This window comes from Hippocampus zosterae, chromosome 15, assembly GCF_025434085.1.
Source record: "Hippocampus zosterae strain Florida chromosome 15, ASM2543408v3, whole genome shotgun sequence".
Lineage (NCBI taxonomy): Eukaryota > Metazoa > Chordata > Actinopteri > Syngnathiformes > Syngnathidae > Hippocampus > Hippocampus zosterae.
Window position 1 is genome coordinate 2,450,231 of NC_067465.1, and position 27,537 is coordinate 2,477,767.

General features: G+C 44.4%; 5 protein-coding genes across 8 annotated transcripts in view; 1 reads left to right on the plus strand and 4 right to left on the minus strand.

Moving 5' to 3' along the window:
• LOC127615951 (transcription factor BTF3 homolog 4-like) overlaps positions 1–6,401 on the minus strand; it is a 135,699-nt gene extending 129,298 nt beyond the window's left edge. Inside the window, exon 1 of the mRNA XM_052087324.1 lies at positions 6,398–6,401. The gene's annotated coding sequence lies outside the window, so the exon portion shown is untranslated. The remainder of the gene's footprint in view (positions 1–6,397) is intronic.
• st6galnac3 (ST6 (alpha-N-acetyl-neuraminyl-2,3-beta-galactosyl-1,3)-N-acetylgalactosaminide alpha-2,6-sialyltransferase 3) lies at positions 669–16,284 on the minus strand. Of its 2 annotated transcripts, none has more exons than XM_052087314.1 (5): positions 16,050–16,284; positions 12,275–12,457; positions 8,399–8,808; positions 3,711–3,818; positions 669–3,574 (listed from the first exon to the last, which is right to left on the minus strand). In XM_052087314.1, exons 1-5 carry the CDS (start codon positions 16,065–16,067, stop codon positions 3,385–3,387), a joined length of 909 nt encoding a protein of 302 aa, XP_051943274.1. In that variant the 5' UTR covers positions 16,068–16,284; the 3' UTR covers positions 669–3,384. The 2 variants fall into 2 exon arrangements, with proteins under 2 accessions (XP_051943274.1, XP_051943273.1); XM_052087313.1 differs by lacking the exon at positions 16,050–16,284 and adding an exon at positions 15,876–16,001.
• Positions 16,285–17,106: 822 nt separating this feature from the next.
• On the minus strand, positions 17,107–21,439 carry rabggtb (Rab geranylgeranyltransferase subunit beta). 2 transcript variants are annotated; one of them, XM_052087309.1, is made up of 10 exons: positions 21,331–21,439; positions 20,251–20,360; positions 19,911–20,018; positions 19,232–19,429; positions 19,042–19,147; positions 18,394–18,446; positions 18,201–18,311; positions 17,936–18,061; positions 17,603–17,752; positions 17,107–17,536 (listed from the first exon to the last, which is right to left on the minus strand). In XM_052087309.1, exons 2-10 carry the CDS (start codon positions 20,251–20,253, stop codon positions 17,396–17,398), a joined length of 996 nt encoding a protein of 331 aa, XP_051943269.1. In that variant the 5' UTR covers positions 20,254–20,360; positions 21,331–21,439; the 3' UTR covers positions 17,107–17,395. The 2 variants fall into 2 exon arrangements, with proteins under 2 accessions (XP_051943269.1, XP_051943270.1); XM_052087310.1 differs by lacking the exon at positions 21,331–21,439 and having other exon boundaries at positions 20,117–20,266.
• Positions 20,604–22,790, plus strand: LOC127615939 (zinc finger protein 777-like). 2 transcript variants are annotated; one of them, XM_052087312.1, is made up of 3 exons: positions 20,604–20,854; positions 21,376–21,539; positions 21,603–22,790. In XM_052087312.1, exons 1-3 carry the CDS (start codon positions 20,647–20,649, stop codon positions 22,131–22,133), a joined length of 903 nt encoding a protein of 300 aa, XP_051943272.1. In that variant the 5' UTR covers positions 20,604–20,646; the 3' UTR covers positions 22,134–22,790. The 2 variants fall into 2 exon arrangements, with proteins under 2 accessions (XP_051943272.1, XP_051943271.1); XM_052087311.1 differs by having other exon boundaries at positions 21,376–22,790.
• On the minus strand, positions 22,537–27,268 carry acadm (acyl-CoA dehydrogenase medium chain). The gene is made up of 12 exons (XM_052087295.1): positions 27,121–27,268; positions 26,732–26,846; positions 25,583–25,680; positions 25,437–25,506; positions 25,266–25,366; positions 25,078–25,158; positions 24,732–24,862; positions 24,549–24,657; positions 23,771–23,911; positions 23,597–23,692; positions 23,205–23,453; positions 22,537–22,911 (listed from the first exon to the last, which is right to left on the minus strand). Exons 1-12 carry the CDS (start codon positions 27,133–27,135, stop codon positions 22,840–22,842), a joined length of 1,278 nt encoding a protein of 425 aa, XP_051943255.1. The 5' UTR covers positions 27,136–27,268; the 3' UTR covers positions 22,537–22,839.
• Positions 27,269–27,537: the final 269 nt, after the last annotated feature.

The following is a 27,537-nucleotide window of genomic DNA, read 5'->3' on the forward strand; positions in this document are numbered from 1 at the left end:
CGACATTTTTTTTATTGACTTCTCTCAGTAGGGTGTCAAATTTAAGCACCTAATAATTCAAGTATGCTACAAGTCAAAGGAGAAGCTAAGTTTACTTCCGTTAATTCCGCCATTGGTTAAATAACGAGGACGCTACATGGGAGTATTGTAGAAGGTTACCGGATTTTGTATTTTTTTTGTAATTATTACATCCGTGTTGCTAAGATGAGTTCAAATATCCCCTCAAGGCAAAATTGTAAACATTTCCAAATTGTGTAATATGCTCACTCGAGGAAAAACTGTCAAGAAAACAGTCACGGCGCGATTACGTTGACTGCTGTTGCTAGGCAGAATCCAAGGGTCGTTAGCTTCCCCAAAATGGAGAACATTAGCAATTTGCATATGCTAACAATGCTGTTAATTTTGAAAAAAATAAATAAAATAAAGGGGCAGACATAAAAGTTGCATGTTACCAGTTAATAGTTGAATGTGTCTAGTTTTAAAATATCTCAAAAGTGATGTTCTATGCAAATACACGTTTGGCACCGTCACATCGATAATGCCTCCGTTGGACAAAAGGAGAGGCAGGGTGCATGTGTAACAAAGAACAGCAGTGCACATACGGAAGGCAATAACACAAATAACATGAAATGCATTTCGAGCAAATAAACACAGCCGCACCACATTCCTGAACTCGAGTGCTTTTCGCTTCTTTTAATGCCAAAAAACAAATCCAATTCATTCATGTTCAATTGAAAAAAACAAACAATTCACAATATGCCATGTAGCGTTACAAAGCAAATGACAAACAATTGAAATGGAGCTTCTTTTTTTTTTTCCTGCTGAATAAAAACAATGTAGCACGTTGATGCTTAATCTTGCACCGGTAGAAATTCTGCTTGTTAATACTTCAGCGCTGGTTTACATTCAATATCACACGCACAAGCACGCAAGGACGTGTTAACAAGGACACTTTGACCTGAAACATTAAAACGATCTTTTATCTTACCCCCTCAAAGAATTAAAAACAGTCAGTATGACGCAGTGCAAAACCCTCAATATTAATAAACATACCATTCAAAGATTAATATTTTTGTAAAGGTTGAATTATGTCATCTTGGATTTCATGAGAATGTTGCAGGTGTACCGATTGGAGTGGCCCGTGAGGCAGCAAAAACAGAAAACACAGAAGAAAAGGGTTGCAGCGAAATCTCTTAAAAATCAACTCCGTTGCATGTAAACTGAACTGAGCGCTGCTACAATCACAGTGTGTGTGTGTTTGTGTGTGCGTCCACCTTTGAGGTAAACATGCATGATGACATCATCAAATTCCTCCAGTCTCTACTAGAAAAAAAAAAAAAGGTCAATAAATGGCAAGCTGCCTGTAGGCGTTCACAGTGACTCCAAGCATTGCGGAAATCGAACCTTATGAGCCCCGCCAGTGTCACTAGGACAGCAATATCTTTCTCTGGTTTCTGTGAGAACGATAACAAGCGTCAGAGATTTCTGCTTGAAAGTGGAAACAGTAAATGTCTGATTTGTGTGTTTCTAGACTGAATGTCGCTACATGCTAAGAATGTTGATGAAGGGTGAAAAGGAGGTCTGGATCAAGTGGACTGAGCCACCAGTATGTTCTCGGAGCTACAGAACGAATGTGGTTACTGTAGTACACTGGAGTACATTTTATTTCGTCAAGTGGTTGCACGACATAAAATCATCCGGTTCCAGCTACAGTACTTTAAAAAAAAAATCGAAATCCAGATGATTGTATTGTCTGCAGTCACAAAATAAAATGGGAGTCATTTCAACATGCCATTTCTTTTCTGTGTAGCTAGCTAGCTAGCTAGCTAAACATGCGCCTTGCTACATTTGTTCCCGCTAAATTGACAAATTAGGACCATTATGGAGGCAGCCCCATGTTGGGAGTCTACTCGAAGGCTAAAAAGACGACATATGAGCAGAACATAAGATCATACGGCGCATTACCGGAAAGGGAAAACCAGGTGGAATAAATAAGTGGCCTCGCAACATAAAATAACAATTGCCAGAAACGACACTGCGGAGTGGTCGCAGACTCAGTCTACGGTCTAATTGTCACTCGGTCGCAGCATAAATTAAGAACATGTTTAAGAATGTGACGTACGCCAAGTCTCCGCATTCATCCGACTTTTTGTGTGCTGCTGTTTTGGCTAGCAACAGAGTTCAAACAGGCTAAGCGTTTAGCCGCGTTTTTTATTTGCGGAAGGCGTTTATGTGAAGTGATGATGCACCAGATGCTACTATTTGAGGAAACGTGGTGCTTTAAAGAAAATACATGCAATCGAAATGAAAGCATCGGGAGGATGTGATGAGTCTCACTGCTACAGTAAAAGCCGATTGAGGCCAAAGCCTGAAGGAAAAATGAGCTTGAATCACCGGGCGACATGTAGCGAGACTTGAAGAAGAAAAAAAAGAGGTCCAACTTTTTGAAGGAGTCATCGAAGTCCAACTGCACGCATCTCTGCAGAATAAATTACAAGTAAACGTGTGGAGCTAACGTGCGCTGCAAAATAAATAAAAACGAAGGCGTTGTGAGGGTTTACACGGCAAACAACGGCACAATTTGCCTTCGGTTGCAAGTTTAAGACGCAGCAGATATTTGACTCCTGCTTTGACGCGTCTTCCGTTAAAATCGCAGTGACGTGTGGGATAAAATGTTCTAAGGAACAGTTTCTGCCTTCGGTTTTGACTTGAGCGAGCGGAAAAAACAAGCGGCGGATAGTTTGACAACCAAAATAAGATCCTTGAGGGCTTTCGCGATTCTTGCGTGTTCCTCGGAACAGGAATCGGTTACATTTGCAGTTAGTGTCTGCAAAAGCAGCTAACTGGTGACTGGGCAGTTTTTTTCCTTCAGTTTTATCCTTCTAATAAAACAATGAACCATTGCATGACCAGCGCTACTAAATAAAACATTTAAAAAAAGTGCTAACATCCTCAAAAGCTTAGGAGGGTTTGGAGTGGCGACGTCTTCTGCCTCTGCCTTCATTTGTGGCTCGTTCAAAGCAAACGCTGGATTCTGAACCCGTCAGAGCATACTTAGCGTGACCAAGAACAAGTGACAATTGAAGTCGTTGCTGGACTGCTTTGTGACTTGCTTCGTGACAGTTTGGAGTGCCGATATCTTTGCCTTTGGTTGTTGCCAAGGGGGGAGCAAACTCTCGATTCTGAGGCCACCAGAACGGACCTGCAGTGACCACAACAGTTTTTTCCTTCGGGTTAGTCCTGATATTAAAAAAAAAAAAAAAAAAAAGTCGTGGCTGGACTGCTGCATGTCGTCAATGACAAGAAGCGCCCGCTAGCCGTCAACTACTCGCCAAACAAGCAAAAACCGAATGAATGAGTCTCGGAATAAGCCTTTTTCGAGCGTCACGACAGCTGCCAGGGTGGGTTGAAGAACTTGATGGCGTGGTTTTTGGCCCACTTGGCAAACACGGTCTTCTCCGTGATGAAGCGGTGCCCTCCGTAGGGGGCACTCTCGTGCAACAGGTACTCGGCGCACTCGTCCCGGTTTCCGGCCTCGTAATAGTGATAGGGGACTTTGCGGTAGCCTTCGGTCCTGCGGACGGGAGAAAGAAGCTCCATTTTGTTTTTTTGCCCGCTGTATTGTTTTGAAGGGGAAAGCGCGGAAAACTAAAACCGGGCTGAGTCGAGCAGCGTTGGTAGCATAAGAGTGGAAAGAGGCGGAGTCTCACCTGCAATAAGTGTCGTTGATCATGCCGTAGACGTGAATCTCTTTGCACATGTCCATGGCGAGGATGAGCGTGAACCAGCCTGTGCTGAGGTACGACCCCGACTGGATCCTTTAAACACAAACCAAACACGCGCACAAATCCTCAGCAGCGCCATAAGGCCGGCAACCTTTATTTGTTTTGTAATTTTTATTTGGACCATCCCCCCTTCCCCCCCACCCTCTACAAGGACGACACGGCGCTGCGTTTCATTTTTAATGATGCGAATGATCAATGCCGCCCGCATCGGCTCGCTCGAGCGTTTCTTCAGTTCCACCGCAGAGCGATAAGAAGCCACATGAATCGCTGCCGCCACCGCCGCTGCTTATTTTTATTGCTTTGTTGTACAAAGGCCACTAACGAGCTACTTAGGATGCCTCAAGAATAGGAAATTGGTGCTGAAACAGTGGAGAATTTCCTTTTTTTTTCCAATCAATGTATAAATATTTTTACAGGAAACCGAAAAGCTGTCATTATGACTGTTCATTCGCGTTGATGTGACATAAGAAGTTTGTTGCGAGATCATTTTAGACCTTGTAACGTGGATGTTTGGTGTTGGGCGTGGTGTGAATGTGGTCTGAGTTTTATAAGAGTGGAGTTTGGTGACATTTCTGAGCAAAAAAGAAAACGTCTTTTTTTTTTGTTTTGTCATTATGTGTAGTAGCTTTAGTGCTGTAAAAAAGTGAAATGTTTGTGGCTGTAATTCATATTTTGAGAAATTAAATTAAGGGAACCAAAAGAAAATTTATTTCGGGTCCCTTATTAATAATAAGGGACCCGAAATAAATTATTAATAAAAATAAATTATTTTTATATTATTATTCATTATTATATTATTATAATAAATAAATTATTATTCTTATTTTATTATTATTATTATTTTTTATATGATTATTTTGGTCATTGTATATTTTTAAAAATAATAAAGTTATTCAGAAATGTATTCTACTAAAATATCAGAATCAATGTCGGCATAAAAAAAAAATCGATATCTGTGGGGGGGTTGGGGGGGGGGCTAATTACATCATCACAAGTGGTCATTTTGACAAAATAATGACTGCTATTATCAGGACCTTGAATTTGAAGTATGACTAATTATGTTTTGTCGCACAATGATTTTGTTTTCTGTTACTGATGGACTCTTCAGTGTCACATTGAAGCGATTGGTACTTTTTTTTTGTGGGTAACCTATGGGTATCGCTGACATTTGATGTTTGGGGTTGTTACATAATCACGCGAGGTCATATTGTCCAAAATAATGACATATCTGAAATGACATCGCCGTGACATTTAACATGAGGTATCACTTAATGCGGTGTGTCCACAAATTTTCACCGGTCAACGCAAACGTGTTGACTGATGACCTTTAACCTCGGGTGATTTCCTGAAGGTCAAAGGTGGATCACCACCCAATCAAACCAAACATTTGTGGGAAATATCAAGTGTTGAGGTGCTCATTTGTGACATTTAAAGTGTGAAAAATCAAAACGGCCCGGAAACATAACACCGATGTACACGATGTAAAGCATAACACAGCAGCCCACACACAAACACACACACACACACACACACACAAAATGTCACCTCCGACGCAGGCTGTCAGCATCCATCCCCCCCCTCCCCTCCCATCACATTGCGAAGCAGTTTCGTTGACAAACCAGAACAGAACATTCCCACTGGTGTTATATCTCATGAACGTGTAGATGTTCTGTTCCTGAAGGACAAAAAGACACACCCCAAAAGTTTCAAAATGGAGGTCTCATCACCAAGCGGCAGATGCTGCACACCGGCTGACGTGCCCAATATCCTTTTTAATCTCACTTTATTAACGCCGATGTCACGCCTGTGTGATCGAGTTTCATAATCGGCCGCCGGCGTCTTGTCGGTGTTCAGTCGCGCGGAAAAATTGGCCTTTTGAAATGAAAAATAAATAAATAAATAAATAGGAATCAGTGGAACAGCTCAGCTGTGTTGTACTCGAGAGATGGTTTTCATTATTTTTGGAGAAGAGACATGTATCGTAGACGCTATCAAATTAACAAAAAGACATGTTCTTCACTTGATCGTTAACGTCTGCCGGGACCAGGCTACTTATTGCGGAACAATTTCTTTGTACTTCCAGTTTATTGTCGTGTACATTTAAAAAGTACAATGGACTGTACATTCCAATGAAATGACACACACACACATAAACACAAGCTAAATAAGTGCTCCTGCGGCCTTTGTGATTATTCTCCTTCCAAAAGTGTTTTTATCCATCCATTTTCCCATTTTCTGAACCGCGCGATCCTCACAAGGGTCGCTGGAGCCTATCCCAGCTGTCTTCAGGAAATAGGCGGAGAACACCCTGAACCGGTTGCCAGCCAATCGCAGGGCACACAGAGATGAACAACAATCTGCGCTCACACCTAAGGACAATTTAGAGCGTCCAATCAGCCTGCCACGCATGTTTTTGTAATGAGGGAGGTAACGGCAATACCCGGAGAAAACCCACACGGGCACAGAGAAAACATGCAAACTCCAACACAGGAAGGCCAGAGCCTATGGGATTGAACCCACGACCTCTGCACTGTGAGGCCAAAGCGCTAACCACCAGAAGTTTTATTTATATTTAGTTTTTAAGGTTTTTTTTTTTTTTTTTTTGCTTTACATTGAAAAAAGTGTCATCGCGTGCGATATGCACAACACAAAAATGTGCAATAAATACTGTTGACTTGACTATCTGACTTTGACCCCTCTGAAACTTAAAATGTGAAAAGCCCTGGCTAATATATAAATAGTGCGTTAGCGTCATCTTGTGGCATCTGTGTGTGTGAGTGTGTGTGTGTGTGTGTGTGTGTGTGTCCTGCCCGTCCTCCCTGTCAAGCAAGGGAAGAACATGCAAACTCCACACAGGTAAACTTCCATCAAGATTCCATCCAACCGCGCAGCTCAGAAGCGAGACGCAGATGTTCTAACCACTTGTCCACCGTGCAGTCCACTGCACAATCCCATGAAAAAAAATATTTTAATGACTAACAAAAGCTGGCTAACACGTCGAACGCTCCACCATAAACTCGTAGATGGCATCAAATGAATACTCTGGCGGAAAAGCGGGTGTGTGACAGCATGATTTAAGCGAGGTCGCTTATCTGCCGCCGTTGACCGAGAGCATCCGGCAGGAAGCCACTGCTCGGCCCGGCGGGTGGCACCGATAAACCTTGTGTGTGCTGTTTGCAGATTATGGCTGACGGATAACACCCGCCACAGGTTTTGGGTGAATAGAAAGTGGAACAGGAGGTCTGCTCAACCAGTAGAGGGTGCCATTCGTTAACCCCGCTGACAATGAGGCGCTCTAAAGTGGCCGGGCAGGGGAAGGCGCGTTTTCGAATGAATGCGCGCGAGGTCTTCTGTAGAGCAAGAAGGGCAACTAATCCCAGGGTCCCATTTGAATTTTAAAACTTCCCAGCCAAGTGCCACCACATCATAGAAGTAGTTCGTCTCTTACATACTCTGTTGCGCTCCGATCCTCCGCTCAGAAGGCGGAAAAGTGATGGTGGACTTTCGCCTGCAGCCGATCGCCATCTCACGAGGCACCTCGTAAACGTCTCTTTTTAGGAAATGGCCTCCGGCGAAGTGTAAGTTACTTTGATGAGGACCCGTGAGGCCACTTGAAGAAAAAAAAAATTGTAAAAATCACCCGCTGCTCCATCCACTCAGTCGGCACAGCACGAATTATCCTCTCGCTGCGTGTTCTGGCAATATTTCCTACATTACGCTAATAGTAAGCGCAGGGAAAAACACAGACTTCGCTTCTTTTTTTTTTTTTTTTTTTTTGAGTACCTCCTGGGCGGCCCGGTAGTCCAGTGGTTAGCACGTCGGCTTCACAGTGCAGAGGTACCGGGTTCGATTCCAGCTCCGGCCTCCCTGTGTGGAGTTTGCATGTTCTCCCCGGGCCTGCGTGGGTTTTCTCCGGGTGCTGCGGTTTCCTCCCACATTCCAAAAACATGCGTGGCAGGATGATTGAACACTCTAAATTGTCCCTAGGTGTGAGTGTGAGTGCGAATGGTTGTTCGTTTCCGTGTGCCCTGCGATTGGCTGGCAACCGATTCAGGGTGTCCCCGGCCCACTGCCCGAAGACAGCTGGGGTAGGCTCAAGCACCCCCCGCGACCCTAGTGAGGATCAAGCGGCTCGGAAGATGAGTACTTCCTAGAGTTGTTGTTGCTCAATGATTTTTTACGTTACTAGTGACTTTTTCTGAGAGGGGTAAGGGGGGGGGGGGATATGGATGTGCATGTTCTCCCCGGGTCTGCGTGGGTTTTCTCCGGGTGCTCCGGTTTCCTCCCACATTCTAAAAACATGCATGGCAGGCTGATTGAACACTCTAAAATTGTCCCTAGGTGTCAGTATGAGCGCGGTTGGTTGTTCGTCCGTGTGCGCCCTGCAATTGGCTGGCGACCGGTTCGGGGTGTACCCCGCCCACCGCCCGAAGGCTGCTGGGAGAGGCTCGAACACGCCCGCGACCCTCGTGAGGATCAAGCGGTTCAGAAAATGGATGGAATTTCAACTTATATGCTCACACTGACCAAATTGCAGCTCATAAAAGCTTTAATGTGAGATTTATGGTTTGCGCATAATGATAGCGTTGTGCTTGATCGCCATTTGGACTCACCTGTCCTTGCCCGTCTCCTTCTTGAATACCATGTCACAGTAGTTCATCCTGTCATCGGTGGTGGTGTAGATGCGCGCGTGCGGGTAGCTGTCGGCCGCCTGCCGCAACATGTTGTAGACCACTCCCTTGCCGTCGCTGCGCATGTTGCGCAGCGGGCCCCACACCACGTACACCGTGTCGTTGTTTTGGCCAAAGAAGTGCTGCGGCCTCTGCAGCAGCAGCGGCACGCTGGTGTGCGACACCACCCGCAGCGTGGTGCGCCGACCCACGTCGCGCTCGAACCCCCGCGTGGGAGCGTTGTTCATGCGCCAGATGCACGGCGAGCGGTCGATGAGCGCCCCCGCCGCCTGGCCGAGCATCTGGCCCGAACTGGACACCACGCTGCACAGCTCGCACTTCAGCTTCAGGGGCTGCCGTGGTCAACGGGGCAAAGAAACAGGATAAGATTAGAAGCTCAGGCATTTCTTGTTCGCCACTGACTTTTTGTGAACGAAGGACTTTGATTTGGCTCTTCGTTTCAAATTTCAGTCCATCGGTATATGCTTTTATTTTGGTAGGTTTCTATTTCCTGTTTTTGCTGGGTTAATAGGAACAGATGTGGTTGCGGCTAACTTTTTGTTAACAAAGGACACGTCAATCTGTGGTGTTGCTGGTTTTCTTTCGGTCAATTTCTATTGCTTTTTGATCAGTTTAACCAAGGGCTGATTTTGAACTCATTGTTTGTGAGCGTATTGCTTTGATTTGGAACTGGAGAGCCATCGCGCATTTGAGTCCAACTGTTCAGCAGTTGAGAAGCCGAGTCAGCTCAAAATTCCCAGGCAACAAACTTCACTACAACTTGAAATATATTTTCATTTTGGCTAATGTGAAAATTGGCCTTCCTGCATTTTCAACAAAGAAATAAGTTGACAGAACTTCAAGACATAAATAAAAAAATTAAAAAACTCTGCAAATTATTTTGGAGCAAACATCTTACTTGCTTTGCTGTGCTAACTAACATTATCGCCATAATGTCAGTCATCTATCTACATGTTTATTATTTGATTTTATGTTAACCGTTTAGCAAAGGGCTTTGTTTGCAGCGGTTGTGAACGCGCGATATAAATCAGGACGCATTGTCTTGTATTGTCTGTTAAAGTTGTTCCGACTTAAATGACTGCGTTAGCTCGCCAAAATACAAGCTGTGTGTTTTTACAGCGTAGGCATCTCCTTCCTGTTTTGTTCCTTTTGATAAGATAAGATATCCTTTATAGGACATTATCAGATTTGGTAATACAATTTTTTTGTCAACAAAGCACTTGATTTGGATCTTCAGTGACTTGTAGCTGTGCCGAGACGATGTCAACTGCTATGTTAGCTTCTTAAGCTATCCGCCATATGCTTGTCTAGTTTTTTACCATTTTTTCTCCCTTTATAGTTGTGTAAAAGGCAATGGTTAACTTCCTGTTCCCTCTGCGGGTTGGGGGGGAGTAGTTTTATTAGGCAGTGGTTAACATCTCTTTTTACATCAGATGGTAACGAATGTTAAAATGCGATTTCAGACATCGTCCGGACCACTTTGTAAGGTAACACTGCACTCAACGTAATCATACCGACGCTACACTTTTACTCCCTTTTAATACGAGTGCAATGACAATATTATAGGGATGTTTTTTTGGCCAAGGAGGAGTATGAAGGAGCCCATCAAATATATGGATGCGATCATAACTTATCTAAGGTTTTAAGAGCGGCGTATAATATCCCCGTCAGCGAGTACGTTAATTGGATGGGCCCCGGGAGGTTACGACGCAGAACCGAGAGGTACGGAAGCGTCGTCGTTAAGTGGCTGTAGAACATTATAGCTACGAATCGGTTACACTTTCAGATGCCTGCGAGGAGCCCTCGAGCCATGGATCTTTACACTTTATAGTCCCCCAAATAAAAACGGGCCCGGACGTTCATCGCTTTCCCATCAGGTATTACAAATCTTGATTTACATGACAATTATTCATCCAGTTCTTAGAGATTGGTTGATTAAAAAAGTAGTAATTCATTTTTCGGCTTTTTTTCCGTTCGTCATAAAATAATTTGTTATATTGAATAATAAAAAACGCTTAAGTATCAGCAATTTTACAAATTAAAATCAAAGAGTTGGTTAAATATAATTCAATGAACTATAAATAATATAATTGACCATTAACATATTATTTAAGTACCAATTGGTGGCAGTAATGTGCCATTAAGATGGGCTGCCAATCACCAGTACCGCCACAGAAGAAGAAAGCTACAGCATCACATAATTTTTTTTCCTTTAACGTTATCTGCAGATGACCATTTGTCCATTTCAAAAATAAAATGTGACCCTTGAGCACGATAGTTTGCTCATCCCTGTAAGTAAATAAAATCAAACATTAGCATCTACCGCAGGCATATTTTGTAATCCTGCCACATCCGTTAAAAAGCGGAGAGAGGGCATTTGGGGAAAATGCAACGTTAATTTTGCTCAATCGCCTCTGTGCTGCGAACTTCACATCGCAGTTGATTAAAATGTGCAAGGCGGCCTTCATTAATAGGCCGTGATTATTACATTAGCGCAATCGTTCCCGGCGGACGCGTCCGCCTACGCCGAGTCATTTTCCCCTGAAAGACGTTCTTGAGCTTGTCTGTTGACGGGTGAACAACATCCTCTGAATTGCCAATAATTTGCGCTGAATGAAAATCCTATTAATGAAAACCCAGGAAGTACAAACCTACCAAAATAAAAGCAGAAATAGCACAAACACTTGGTCGGAGAAGATGCACATAAAAGTGGTTTTTCACAAAAATTTGCCCAATACAGGCAATGATGCGAGTCCTATCGAGAAAACAACAACAGGAAATAGAAACCTAACAAAATAAAATTGGTAACGGCACAAATAGATGAAGTCTCTGAAACCAAAACTCAACTAAACTGTATTTATAGAGCACTTTAAAAACAAACGCCGCTATAAAAAAGTGTTGTATATAGAGCAAAAATAAGTCAGACTACAATATCACAATTAATAACAAAGACTGTAAAAGCATCCAAGTCCGTCTTTTGTTGACAAAAGCCACCAACAATGACCTATGGTGGCGTTTTGGTCCATGTTAAGGGAAGGAAGGAAGGAAGGAAGTTCAGAGCAATAAATTCCAAAGCTTGACATTAATTCGTCTTTTTCTACAGTGAGCCCCTCTGGTTTTCCCGGCTGCCTGCTCCTCGGCTTGTAATGTCTGGGAATTAAGACGCTTTGATATTTCAATTTCCATAAATTGCACGGGGAGCATCTAGCAGCGAGCCTTTTGAAGGCAGCAGAATGGGATCACGGAGCGCGGTACAATAGCGACAAGCAAACATCAAACGAAGACATGCCCCAATCCGGTGACTTTATGAATTAAGCCAAGGCTTGATGAAATGCACCTTCGCAATAGGTTTAATGACGTTCAGGCGTATTTGTCAGGGTCCGACATGAAGCCCTTTTGGCAAATAATGCAGGTTTGTTTACTGCATGAGACTATGAAGTTGGAAAGTATGACTGGGTGACATCCATCCATTTTCTAATCGGCTTACTGTATCCTCACGAGGTTCGTGGGCGTGTTGGAGCCTATCCCAGCTGACATTGGGCAGTGGGCGGGGGACACCCAGGGCACATAGAGACAAACAACCATTCGCGCTCACACTCAGGGGCAATTTTAAGTGTTCCATTTTACCTCCCACGCATGTTTTTGGAATGGAGTACCCGGAGAAAACCCACGCAGGCACAGGGAGAACATGCAAACTCCACACAGGAAGGCCGCAGCCGGAATCGAACCCTGCACCTCTGCACTGTGAGGTGGATGTGCTAACCGGTTGCACCCCAAAAAAAGAAAAAAAACACTCACTTCCATTTTGGGAATGCTGACATAGCCTGCGTGAGGTTTGAAAGCTTGGTAGGGCTGCTTGGACGGCGCCCAGTGGCCACTGAAGGCGGGCTGCCACGGGAAGTAGGGCTTCTCGGCCAGGTGGACGGCCACCACGAAGAGTGACACCGCCGCTACGAGGCCAGTGGCAATCACCGACTTTTTCTGTGGGCGAGAAATGAAGAAAGACGTTTTACGGCACTTGGCAACAACGACAAACAAGCGACAAGCGCAAGGAGGAGAGAGGAAGCGGTCAAGAGGAGCAAGAGAGAGCGTGAATAGATTGCAGCATGAATTGTGCATGACTGTGCATGCAATTGACAATTCCCCAACAATTAATAATCAACCTTGTTCTAAGGGTGAAAATCAGCTTGTTTACCGGCACATGATTGGTTGAAACGGGCGTTCAAAGGGGCGCTTGTGTGGGGCAAGCCGCACTCCAGCTCCATCAACAAGTGCTACATTGGGAGCAGCTAATTGCGTTGGGAATTAGAATATATTTTTAACAATTTATCCGCAGGGTGTTTTGCACTACTTGGTCTCTCGGGTGGGGAATACACCCTCCAAACAGCCCAGGAAATAAAAACACCAAGAAAGCTTTTCCGAGGAAACTGCCTCTCAGAAGTTTTTGGATCTGTTGTGGGGCTGCCTAGCTTGCGTGCGTGTTGGGTGGAATGAGATTTTGAAACTACGTCAAGGCATTCTGGAGAGAAATGTACTGCCTGGTGTCAGGAGACTTGGTCTGAGTTGTGTTCTGGTGCTGCTTTGCTACATTTGTTGTCCAAACGTAAGCCAAAGTACCCATAAATCAAAAGAGAAACATTTAGTCACCGTTTGATGCTTGCACTTCCATCCAACTCCAACAGAGGGCGCGATTGCCTCGGTACCTCCTGTTGATTTATTTATTTCTTTTTAAATCGGTATTTATTTAGTTATTTATTTATGTGTTTATAACATGGGGGCAAAAATCCTTCAATCCAGGTCAAGCAAGCGCTAATCTGCTAGCGTCCCTAAGGGAGCTTCATGTGCCCTGAAAAACAAAGGTGACCGGCCGTGCGTGACCTTGGTGCGAGCTCAGTGAGAAGCCATTAGGCTAATGCATACCTCACATCTAATGGAACATAATCCCCTCCGAGGATGAAGTACTAATGTTACACACACACACACCCACACACATACATAACGTTTTTTATAATAACAATGGACAAGTAGGTCAAAAAAAAAATCCTGCCTTTGCAACGAAGACGACACGGCAATTTTCTACCCTCAAAAGGCATTCCACAGTGCCGCAATGACAGTTTTCTGTTGCCTTATTGTGTGGAATGTAATTGTCACGGTCCAACAAGTATTTTATGTCACTCCAGGCAAGGAAGTTGTGGCTTCTAGAAAACGGGATTTTTCAAGCTGTGCTTTCAATTTTTCCGGGTTTTTTTTTTCTTTGAAGGTGGCACCAGATGAAAACTGCAACGAGACATGGGCCTGTTTTTTTTTTCTCACAATGAACAGTGGCGACAGGGTTTAGTTCCCATCCCACAAGAATAGTCAAGATTCACTGTAGTATTTTCCTAATCCATACATATATATATATATATATATATATATTCATTCATTCATCTTCCGAGCCGCTTGATCCTCACTAGGGTCGCGGGGGATGCTGGAGCCTATCCCAGCTGTCTTCGGGCAGTAGGCGGGGGACACCCTGAATCGGTTGCCAGCCAATCGCAGGGCACACAGAAACGAACAACCATTCGCACTCACACTCACACCTAGGGACAATTTTTAGAGTGTTCAATCAGCCTGCCACGCATGTTTTTGGAATGTGGGAGGAAACCGGAGCACCCGGAGAAAACCCACGCAGGCCCGGGGAGAACATGCAAACTCCACACAGGGAGGCTGGAATCGAACCCGGTACCTCTGCACTGTGAAGCCGACGTGCTAACCACTGGACTACTGGGCCGCCTATATATTATATATAAGTGTATATATATATATATATATGTATATAAGTTGTTAATTCACTCAAGTAGCTTAAATTTAAGATGTTCGCGTCAGGCAAACAGTTGCAACGACGCCAAATCAGATAGCGGGATTTTCTGCTGGCTCAGAGGTCCGCCTCAAGGGTGTCGAGAGCTCGCGGTGAGCCGCTCCACAGAGTAAGTCGAGGGAAAGGCGGAAAAAGCCGGTGAGAAAGTAAAAGGAGGATTACGGCGGTTTGTCACAGGCGAGGTGGCGATCCCACACTTGACGTGATGGGATCAAGCCGGGCTTTGCCGGCTTGGACGCTTAGCCTTGGAGTGAATCACTTTGCCGTTTAGGCAGTCTGCGCAGAGCCGTTCACACAAGGTCGCCTGTTGATTGGTCGGTTCCGAGGCTTTGGGAGCGCCTGCGTGTCATGAATGCAAATCAGGTTTCCCACACTCTTGACACGACACAGCGTCGTCCATCTGGCGAGTGTAAAATCTTTTCGATGAGTCAGTCTTTACCGGTCCACATGAAATGGCCAAAATGTCTGTTTGAATCCAAAACTTTCCTATCTTTCCAAGCATGGGTACTTGAGACTTTTTTGTGTTAGCCAATTTTATATCGCCATTTAAAAGATCACATCTTCCATCTGAGCTGCTCTCACTTGACACGCTGAGTCACTGACCATTTCTGTCCTCTTTTTACGTGATGTTTCTTTCCACGTTTAGTACTCTGCAAAATAATGATGTCTGGCTAGGATTTTGACATCATCTGAAGTTTTATGCACATTAATGCACTTTTGGGGATACAAATCACAGCTTGCGATTTAACACAGGTGATATTTGACTCTAAAATCTGTTTGCCAAAAGTGCTGAATTGCAAACGAGTTAGTAGCAAATCAGTGAGTAGCAACCCTTATGTATAACTCTTACAAAAAAATGGAGCTCCTTTTGACAGGCAAGTACAAAACACTGAACAACAATATTTAGACCCCACGATGGAAGTTTAACTTTTTTTCCCCCAATTCAATACATTCCGTACACCTAGGGGTACACAACCGCTTGTTGGGAAACACTACTTTCAGGGACAAAAATATTCGACCACATGGCTTGTTTTTGTATGTCCACTTTTGGATGTAAACATAATCTGAGTGAGCTAGAAATGATGTCACACACGGGGACCCAACGCTGACACTACAAGTCCCACAATGCACTGCAAAGGCTGACTACGTTAGCCTTTAGGGGACCAAAAAATATACATATCAGCACCTCTTTTTTCTCTCTGACACAACCACTTGGGGAATTACAGTTGAAATAGAACGAGCTTGTCGGTATGTGACGCACACCACTGAAAGTAAAGACCCCAGAATACACCCCGAAACGTTCACATTCGAGGGACACCCCGGCAGGCCGTGAGCTCATCTCACACTTAAAACATTTTCACGTGGATGATAACCAATACTTGTTAATGATCCTGACATGCGTGACGTGATATCTAGAAACACCTGCGTGCACAATGTCATGCCTGGCAGCATGACAACAGGCCCACTTTCACGCTAAATTAAATAGACTTCTCGAAAAAAGGGGTAGCGCCAAGCGGACCCCGCCAAATGAGGACATACAATGCCCGCGTTGTGTATCAGCTTCATCGGCGTGCACGATGTCATCTTCACGCGTTGTTTTCGTTTCCATCAATGCAGAAAAAAAACACAGACACACTTACACACACTACGCCCCACCCCCCCACCCCCCGCACTCCCCTCGCTTGGTCCGTCTCCCTCCGTTCACTCGCTCACCTTCCACATCCAGGCCATCTTTATTTCCACGTTGCTCGTTGAACGCTCGTCAGCAGCACCGCTGCACCACGGAAGGTCTCCCGGGACATTCGGTGGGGAAGGAAAAAAAAGGCCGAAAAGCAACTGTAGGGTTAGTACCGTTATTCGTCTTCTCTGCGGCCCTTTTCCACCTTCCCTCCCTCCACATCCCAAAGTGGAGCTGCTGCGAACAGAGACTAGGCTGCCATCCTATTGGTCCGCAGGAGCGAAAGGATCCGCCCACTCACCCTCCCGCTCTACTGTTGCTTGAGCGCGAGACACGTGACCTTGGTGTCCACTTCCTGACTGAGAACAACACTGTCTGGAACTGGAAGCCCCAATTCGAATCCCAAATTTAAAACCCGTCTTGAAACCATAATTTCAAACCATAATCTCGCCCTGAAACCTTAACCCTGGCTTTAAAAGCATAAGACTCATTTGCAACCCTAATATAATATCCCACTGTGGATTGAAACCCTAATTTGAAACCTGAGTCTTGTCTTAAAACCATAACGCTAACTTCAAACCAATTGAAATCCTATCTCTGTGAAACCATACCATGTCTAAATAATAGCACTTTGTATGCAGTGGTGGCTGTTTGAAAGTGCTCTATAAAATGTATACAGTTAAATACAGTTGAGTTGAGTTAAAACCCAAATTGAAATCCTACTCTTGTTTTAAACCCTATCACAACCTTGAAAGTCCTTATTTCAAACACTAATCTTGGCTTCAAAACCTAATTTTGAAACCTGCCGTTTTGAAATCCTAACCCACCTTGTCTTGAAACATTAATTTGAACCCTAACCTTGGCTTCATATCCTAATTTGAAACTCTTACATTGGTTTTGAACCCATACTCGTAACTTCAACATTTACATAACTCATTTGGCTATAATTGTGTCCATTACTCTTTTGTCCAATACTTTTCCATTTTGTCCTTATTAGTGGAGGATAGGGGGAATAGATTTAGTGCGAGTGGTGTATTCATACAGGTAACAGTGCCATCTAGCGTTGCATGACAGAACAGAAGCAACACTACCTAAGGAGCACATCTAAACATTTATTGCCTGAAGGAAACAAATAAGTTACATATTCACACGAAATGATTTTTATACAGAAGATAAAATAAAATGGGGCGCTCAATTCACATTTCATTATTTAAGTAACCGATTGATCCACAGACTGTAAATTAGCCGTTTTAGGAAATCGATGGAAACTAGAATCCTTGTGTGATAAAGGATTTCAAGATTGTTTGATGGTGAGTTTCGCAGACAGGAATGTTTAGTGAGGACAATTTCGGAGTGTGTCCGTGCAATTAACATACGAGGGTTAGCTGAGGAGCTCCGGCTTCAGTCCGAGCTTTTGCAACACGTCCTCGGGCATGCACAGTACAGGATTCACTGCCTTTATCTTCTCATCTCCCAGCAGGGAGAGTCCGGCGATACCAAACAGAGTGTGGAACGGGTCCACCTATGCAAAGGGACAAGTTAGCAATGATACCGCGTCGGAAAGGTCGATTGACAGGTTTGCGCTCACCATATCGCCCGGTCGGTCGGCAAAGCCTCCCGTCTCCTCGTCTTGGCAGGCCAGGATGAAGGAGCGCAGCTTGTCCTTGTCGATCCAGTGAATCTTGCCGATGATTCGGAGGGATGCCAGAACCCACCAGGAGTAGCACACGTCCGGAAGCTGGAACAAGCCGAGATGGTGAAAATTTCCCACAATGCTTTGCTGGATCCCGCAACATTTACAACATGTCTTTTATTGCCAGACTCCTTCATATTGCTAAAGTAAAATAAGCAAAATATTAGCAACCGGTCTCAGAGTCTTTAGCGGTGCATTTGTAGCATAACGGTGAACACTTGCGAGAACCTTCTCGGGCCGCCCGTTGAGGCCGCCTGACGGTAGCTGCCTCTCGCAGAGCCACCAGCCTAGGAGGTCGGCGTTGAGCTGGTGCAGCTGGCCCGTCAGCGACAGGAAGCCCGTGCAGCAGTAAATCTGGAAAACCGAAACGCTGCGGTTACTGACCGCAAGTTTGGAAAGAGCAGTTGCCATGATTCTTCCACATCGCTGAAAAGATGATTGCCCAGCGCTTGAACTAAATATGAACACGACAAGACGTTAAGATGGCGTTTACCTGACCGGCGTGAGACTCGGACCCGGGCCGGCAGCCGAAACCACCGTCGAAGTTCATACAGGACAAGACGAACTCCACCGCCTTGTCCACGTCGATGGCGTCCATCTTGCCCTGTTGGGGGTGGGGGACGGCGGCCATTTTATGAATGAGGACTGGGACAGGCAAAAGAAGAACGGCACTGAAAATGACGCACCAGTAACGAAAGGGTGGCCACTGCGCAGAAGGAAAATCGTGTGTCGATTTCACCTGAGGAGGCAAAAGAAATAAAAATGTCAGACTTGAACAAACTCCTGCACCAACCAAAAGGTCAAGACAGCAACTAAATCCATCACATGTGACAAATGAGATCCTTTTGCGCCAATCAGTAGCAGGTCCAGATGAACAACAAATGTAAATTTCAAAACCTGTTGTGAAACCCTCATTTTGAAACCCTGACTTCAAACCATAACCTTGTCTGGAAACCCTTTATTGTCAAGAAAACCCTTAGATGAAGATAAAGATTGTTTTGAAACTCTAATCAATTTGCGATCTATATTTGAAGCCCTAACCCTGCATTAAAACCTAAGCCTTTTCTTGAAATGTGAACCTGTCTTGCAACCCTAATCTTTTCTTAAAACCCTAATATAAAACTCTCACTTGAAACGCAGAGTCAAAACCCCTCCCCTTGTCTAGAAATGTTAATGTGTTTCCCTAAACATGTCACAAAACCCTATTTTGAAAATACAAATGCGGCTGCAAACCCTAATTTAAAACTCCAACCATGAAATCCTACTGGTGTTAATCATATTGTTCCAACGTTGAATGTTCCTCGGATATTGTTTATATTATTCTAGTTCCATACCCCATTTATCTCCTGCAAATGATCCGTCGGCCTGCTGCAGCCCTTTGACGTACTCCACAATTTTGTCCACGTCCAGTGCGTCCACGCTGTCATACAAGCATAGAATCTGCGAGGGGTGGTATGAAAAAAAAATGTTGATGACTGGAGAGCCAGCGGAATCATGAGAGCATGTGTGCTTATGTGTCATCACCTGCACAGCGCTGAGTGTGTAGAGCAAGTGTGGGTCATGGCCAATGCTGGCGCCAACGCCGCCGCATTCGTGCTGACACGCCGTAATGAAGTCCACAATCTCCTGGCGGTTCATGCGCGGCAGCTGAGACATCAGGTCCATCACCGTCAGACCCCAGTAGATGCCGCTCATTCGCAGGTACTCAGACAGCGTGTACTCCTGCTCACGCACACATGACAGTATTTCCTCAAATAGCAGGTCTCGACTCTTTTAATAGGAGCCCAGCTCCAATTAGTCTGTGTCATTCCCTGAAGACAAATAAATGCTTGCCTTAAATAGCTTGTGTCATGATCCTGTCTTGAAATAGTAAATTGAAACCTTAACCCAGCAGTGAAATTGTATTACATTTTATTTCAATCCCGGTGTACTAAAATTAACCGGCAGCTCAACTCCTTTTTGCAACGTTTCCACCAAGGAACATGTATATGCTGTGGTTGGCACTATTTATATATATATATATAAAAAAGTAGAAATGTATTTCAGGAAAAAAAGTACAATAGATTGTGACCCAACATGAATGTGCTGCTCAGGGAGGGCTTGACAACTCAACAATTACCATGTTTTGAAACACTAATTCTCTAGAATTTAAACAATATTTTGTGACACGACTTTTCTGACAGAAATGGCGTTGAACACTCACGTAGTCATCCTTTTTGGAGCCATAAGCAGCGATGTAGTCTGCATGTTTGTCCAGCAGGAGAGTGTGGGGGGCGTCAGGACTAATGAAGACGTCTTTCACTTGAGTACCCTGACATAAAAAAAATGTTAACAAATACAGCACCGCTGACGTGTGACCAGCTCGAGAATTCCAAAGTAAAAGCGCTAAATGCTACACCAAATGCTAACAATTTTTAGCTGCCGTGTCAATCTCTTGACAACGACCAAGTTGTACTCAACGGATCATACCGATGCGTTCATTCACGCTCGCTACATGTTCATATCAAAACTTTCAACAAGATAGATAGATAGAGAATCTTTACCATGCCGAAATTTGACGCATGATCATACAGGGACCTGCTCTTCTTCGATGATTGTCAACAACAGTGACAGACGGACGGAAAGACAGCAGGGGCTTTGCTGCCACCAACACCTTGGAGAGCGAAGTGCAAGTGTAATAATTGTATTTGCTTAATTCATGTTCCTCAAACGCAATACGAATCAGAATACAGTTTTAAGAACAGTAGGAGGCACGGAACACGTTGTTATAAATTATGAAGAACATTTTTGCTTGATTTCCCCTTTAAAGCTCCGGGTAATCGTCAGCTGCCAAACCCCTTTGCACATCCATGCACAGCAGGTGGCGGAATTATCCAAAGAGATGTATTCCGCCCGTAAATTAAAATAGAAAGAAGCACACCAATAAGCTAGAGATTTCAATGCAGTCATCAAGTGTCAGCGACGTGACAATGTTGAAAAAGTTAGTGAGGGAACGGCTTATTGAGGCCGCCGACGAAATCTTCGGACTGTTTGAAAGAACGATTGCGTCGTACGAGGAGCAGCTTTGCCGTGCGAGAGAGGAGACCGAGCGTCAAAGACAACAACGAAAGGCTGTTTGCGAGACTAATATTGTGCTATGTGCCGAAGGTCTGTTCTCTCAACTTTCCACAATGTTTTGTTTACAGAACAAGTTTTGTGTAAATATCTAATTGTTTTTCAAAGCAACTGCAACTTAGAGTATGCCTCTTGACCTACTCAATGTGATCAAGTGCCTTCAAATTTGACTCGAGCTTGATGGAGGACAGTCGTATTTTACTAAGCGTATATCACAAAGAATTTTAGTTTTTTTTCGCTGCCCGCAGTCTCCTCTTGAATATATTTTAAACTTTCCATGCAAATGGCCACACAGCGGTTAACAAAACTAACCACCGCAGACTATATAATCTAAAATATTCTAATGTATCTATCGTTTCTACTGGAGCAAGACAACAAGCGTTGCCAGTACATTTCAAAGCTGTTGTACAAGCTTTTTATGGCTGTGTACCCATTTTTTATTTTTTGTCATTGTGTTGTTGTGAACAAAATGCCTTGACAGAACCCCCCCCCCCCCCCCCCCACCTCACAATTTAAGACTAGTTGATCCAAACTCTGTTGCTTGTGTCCTGCAGATGTCCAGGTGCTGGCTGCTCATCAGGAAGAACTCCCCGTTCAGTTGCAACACAGTAGCTCCAATTCGGAGGAGGAGGAGTCTCTACAGCACTCGCTTGTTAAAGAGGAAGAGCCACAGCCCCATCATGTTGTGGAAGAAGAGAAGCATCAACAGCCCCTCCATGTTAAGAAGGAAGAGGAGCCAGGTGATGTCGGCAACTTGCCAATGATTCGATTCTCTACGCAGGGTAAAGACAATGAAAATGGACCTTCTCCTGAGTTGCTACAGCTTCATCCTCACAGTCCAAGTGGTGACCACTCAGGAGGACCACCACCTGGTGACCGCTTAGCTCCATTGCCAGATATTGACGAGACTAAAGAACTCTGTAGAAGCGACGTAACCTCTGCAGGTCACTGGAAGAGAACTTCACAAATGCGTCCAAAACGTTTCACCTGCTCCGTTTGTGGAAAAACATTCTCTCAAAAGGCACGCTTTACAGCCCACAGAAGAACACATGAGCAAGAAAGACGCTTTAGTTGCTCAATGTGCCATAAAACATTCATTCAAAAGGCAAGCTTGGTATCACATATGAGAATGCACACTGGAGAAAAGCCCTTCAGTTGTCCAGTTTGCGGAAAAACATTCACTCGAAAAGACTGCATGGAAACGCACGTGAGAATACACACGGGAGAAAAACCTTTTGCTTGCTCATTTTGTGGTAGGGCATTCACTCTTAAGCAAAACATGTTCAGGCACATGAGAATGCACACGGGATAAAATGAAACCCTTTAGTTGCTCAACTTGTTATAAAAAACAGGAGACACCCGTTGTTGCTCATTGTTAAGCAAATGCTATCCTCGAGAGAGTCGGTCACAGCAACCCAGAAATCTTATGGTCGACATGATCAAGGCACTCAATTGTCGTTCATGATAGAGGTAGCGGGGAGAAGCCATCATTGAGGAAACTGGAATCCTACAACAATACGCATGCCCCAAGCTACTGCTCTGCAAAGATTGGGCCAAAAATGTTTGATTTACACAAATCAAAATTTCCCATTGAAATGCTAATTGTGTTCCAATAAACTAGCACTAGTTGTGCTACTTTAAAAGTGCCCGGTCTAGTGGTTGACATCAGGAGTTGGATTCACCAACAATAAAATTACATTATAAACTCCACATGGTAACTTTTTTGCCTCCGTCAAAGCTTTATGAGAACAGGTAACGGACACAGATAACGTTTGTAGCAAAACACTGAGGACATGATTTTTCTCAGTTTGGCATTTGTACATCGGACTTTCATATTTCAACTCGCATTCTAATGGCATGTGTGTCATTTGTTTGAAGGGTTACAATTACATAGGCACACCTCCAATCTGGACTCCATTGAGCAAGGCAACAGGTGACAAAGGGGAATTAAATGCAAAGAAAAAAATGAGTTACTTGAATTATGTTTTTACACATGTACACACACACACACACACGGCTTATTTCTTAGCTTTTGCCAAGTGTTCGCGGGCAATAATGAGCCTCTGGATCTGAGCGGTGCCTTCATAGATCTAAAAAAAAAAAGAGAAAAAAAAGCAAATGTTACAACACATTAGCTGGCCGTGGAAGTACGGAATGTTATTGCAGGGGGGCTCTTCAAGTCCCGAGTGAACACCTTTACTTACAAGCCTATTTTGACAAAAGAGTAGAATGTGCTCGTTTAAAAGTGGCCGAAAAATAAACTCAAATGCAGAGATCTGAAAAAAAAATCAACTTAAACACAGTAACAAAGCATTTGTACTTGGTTCCGTACTTCCCACCCTGGCAAAACATCACATTGCGGAATCATCGCAGCCCCGCCCACCTGGTAGATCTTGGCGTCGCGCATCAGCTTCTCCACCGGGTACTCGCTGTTGAAGCCGTTGCCGCCAAAGACCTGCACGGCGTCCGAAGCCACCTGGTTGGCAATGTCGCCGGCAAAGGCTTTGGCGATGGAGGCGTAATAGGTGTTGCGCCGGCCGCGATCCACCTCCCAGGCGGCACGCTGGTACGCCAGGCGCGCCAGCTCCACCTTCATCGCCATCTCGGCCAGCAGGAAGGAGACTGCCTGGTGCTGCCGGAGAAGATGCATCCTTTTACACTGCTGGTAAAATGTCTTATCGTCTTAGGGCCAATCGTGATGCATGCGTGTGTGAAGGAGGCAACGTATCCCACAATAAAATAATTTGCATTTCTTTGAAACACTTTGAAACAAACCTCAGCGATCACTTTGCCAAACGTTTTCCTCTCCAAAGCGTAAGCGGTGGCTTCGTCGAGGGCCCTCTGAGCCAGCCCGGTGGCTCCAGCTGCCACCTGCGCAACATCATCAGCAAATCTAATTTACTAAACGTCATGTTCAAAACGACACGACTTTGCCGTCACGTTACTTACGGGCGGCCGAGTCTTATCAAAGGCACCCATGGCGATCTTGAACCCGGCACCCTCACCGAGCAGGACGTTCTCCTTCGGAATCCTCACTTCCTCAAAAGTGATGCCTCGTGTGTCGGAACACCTCTGGCCCATGTTCCTTTCCTGAGGTCCCAAGCGGGGGAGATGACACACAATTACAATTGCTTGTTTGTCAAATAGTGACCACCCCCTCGGAATAATTTCCCACCGTTGAGCCATTAGAAAAATCTCAGAGGACAGCACTTTATAAATATATCACAAAACATATGTCTCACAAAATAATTGATCATTCTGTTGCACGAATGGTCACAGGTGAATTAGGCCAGTCACACATTTTTTTCGGTGGCATCTTGTTGCCAAAAAACTGCCACATTGAGCTCAAGAGATTCATTTCCACCAGGAATGGCCAACCAGTCACGGGCGAAGAGCTACAATTTTGAAACGTCCCCCATAAGTCACATTAGGCATCGCGAAGATGTAGCCAATCGACAAGTTAGCATCATTAAGAAGTGCTTTCATCACAACCCCTTTAGCTCCGCCTCCAATCATCCCAGCAAGAAAAAAAGTATTCCGCATTCGCCGGAGACAAACTTTTTTTTTAACCTTTGTGTATTTTGATGGAAGAAATTTGATTCAGACACGTGGGTTATACAAAGAGTTACCATGTGAACAAAACAGTATTTCGATCCGTAAAGGATCATTCACTCAAAGGCTCATAAGGCCTTGGAAACAAGGACAAATGGTACGCGAAACATCTTACCTTCCTTCCTATTTGGATTCCGGGCGTGTCCGCATCGACAATGAAGCCAGTGAAAGCCTTGTTGGTGGGGCATTTGGGATCAGGGTGAGTGCGGGCCAACAGGAAGTACCTGGCAACAAAAGAACAAATGAAACACAATCCAGAGAACATTGATCACAAATTCATTGTTCAAGTGCACATTACCAGTTGGCTTTGCCGCCGTTTGTGATCCACATCTTCTGGCCGTTGACCACGTACTCATCGCCAGTCTTCACTGCTCGGGTCTTGACGCCTGCCACGTCTGAGCCTGCCCCCGGCTCGGTGACACAATACGCCTGCAGGACATCACAGAATAACGGTACGTGATTGAAATATGTCCATCCATTTTCCAATATTTGAATTGGGCGTTACACCTGCGACATCGTGACTGCAATCACCCACGTTTACAATTTCAGAATGGCAGCAAAACTCGATCGACGGCCGGCCACTCGTGAAAAGTCTCTGCAGAATCCTGCAACAGTTCGACTATGAAAAATAAAATTGTACTTACACACATTAGCGGCTCCTCAGTCATTCTCCCCAGATATTTCTTCTTCTGTGTCTCATTACCAGCTATGATGACAGGCATTTGCTGTAGGGCACGGAGACACATCATGACCCCTTTTCACAATTTAAATGAAATATTTTACCATTTAAGTGTTTGCCGTGGAATTAGCAGAAACAATTTAGAGCCCTTACCCCGAGAGAATTTGCCTCGATGGCAGTTTGGACTCCCGTGCAACCGTAGGCCAGCTCTTCTGTGATCAGGCAGTTGTCGAAGATGGACAAGCCCATTCCACCTTATATTTTAAACAATCAACAAATTAACATTTCAATGAAAAATGGGAAAAACGTGCCATGCAAACGTACCATACTCCTCTCCGATGTGACCATTCATCAGACCCAGCTCCCACGCCTTTTTGATGATGGGTAATGGGTACTGCAAACCGCAAGGCAATCAAGTCAAATTGTAATGCGGTAAATTTATCTTGACACACCGCATCACCCAGACTCACCTCCCCGGTTCTGTCGTACTCTGCCGCGTGTGGGACAATTTCCTCTCGTGCGAACTTGCGAGCAAGCTGTTGGAACTCTCGCTGTTGATCTGTGAACTCTGCGGCACAGACAGCAAAAGACTGTTAAACGTGTGAAACGAGCACTCCATCAATGAAGAGATTCTACCAATGGACAGGATATATTTTCTACTGTGACAACTTTCTCAGATTTTTGACGCATGATTGGAGAGAATTATTTCTTGGTCATGTAAAACACTTCCATTTTAAAAAATATATAAATTGATAGTTTCATACTGGGGGATGATGGAGAACTTTTGACTCTACTAAAAAAATGTAAAAGATACTGCAAGATGACAGTTCGTTCTGACCGAGCAATTTGATTATACAACAGAAATGATGCAACAGGAATGTGACTTTTAACTTTTCATAATTGCTCCTCCACACAGGTGTTTCAACCCATTCATTAATTTGGCCCAAATCAGTCAGTGATTATTTTGCATTGCGATTGTTAAAAATACAGTGACACTAAGCTGCATTTGATTTAAAGTATGGATGGTCGTCAGGTGAAAATGAAAGTAAGAAAGAAGCCCAGAAATGTCACCACAAAGGGGCACCGGTGTGATTAAATGATAGCAAGTGTACAAACAGGTTTGGACACTCAGCACAATAAAGCGGCCAACATTTTGCATTTTCAGAGTACTTTATGTAACTGTCAAAACAAGCAGCTTCATTTGTGTCTTTGCTGCCAATGTTGACACTTTGGCAAATTAGTGTGCCATGACAATTCCAGTATTTGCAGACCTATTTGTTTTAGCAGAGCAACTGTGTGTTGTAATGTTTTCATTTTACAATCCCCTCAGTATCAACCACAGAAAGAGATACTTTTCCACAATTTGATATTATCTATAAATATTGCGATCGCCTGGCAACCAGTTCAGGGTGTACATAAATACATAAGGTAACTATTAATTTTCCAATCCGGTTGCACCTTTTCCGGAAACTGCTCTCGAATTTATTGACAACTGGATTTTCAAATTAAGATTTCCCAGCTGTGTTTGGACAAATGTGTTACCGAATTAACCCACCGATCAATAAATCATCTCCATAACCGAGGTGACAAAAAAGTCTTAAGATCTTGAGACCACCCACCAAACGAGAAGCCAGTAGCTGCTGCGGTCTTCTCACCGGAGATTTTAGCTTCAGCGGCGGTGGCACTGGAGCTTTGGAGCCGAGCGACGCCGCAGCGCATCCCGGCTCTGAGTACCTGGAAGTAGTTGTGGGTAACCACAATTCAGTCCCCGAATAACCAGTGACATTATTACAGCAGTTCGATTGTGGTATTTTTGAATACACTTGAAGATTAAAAGCCGTTAAAAATACCGTTAAAAACCAGCTAACGTTAGCCGTATGTGTACTTCATTTGCTAGCACGTCTACACGTCGGCGCGCCATTTTATAAAGAAAACAAGCACATGGTGACTTGATTGGTTGTTGTTTGGATACAAGTAGATAACGTTTGAAAAATGATTAAAAACTCACCTTATTCAAGAGCATCGTTACGACTTCAACTCAGATTGAGCCCCCCCTCGAATATGACTGCCCGCTCGCCCAATCACGGTGATGCGTTCAGTCACGTGGCCTCAGTGGGCTCTCGGAGAGTGAACTTTGCCCTAGTGCTCGTGTGTGGAACCTTCAAACGTCTTTCGGAAAGCTACCGCGAGCCAACGCAAACCGGGAGGTTTCATAAGGCTACGCTCGTTGACCATTTTTATGGTGAACGATAACTTTAAGGTTAGTCACGTCAAATATGACACCCCCATATTTGCACAGGCATACAGATGTCATACATTTCAATGGCACGCATTATCGGTACTTTTACATTTCAGATAGCCATTGGAAATGGCCAAAAAGTGCATGCATATATGGTCATTGGACTGTCACTACGATAACACTTTC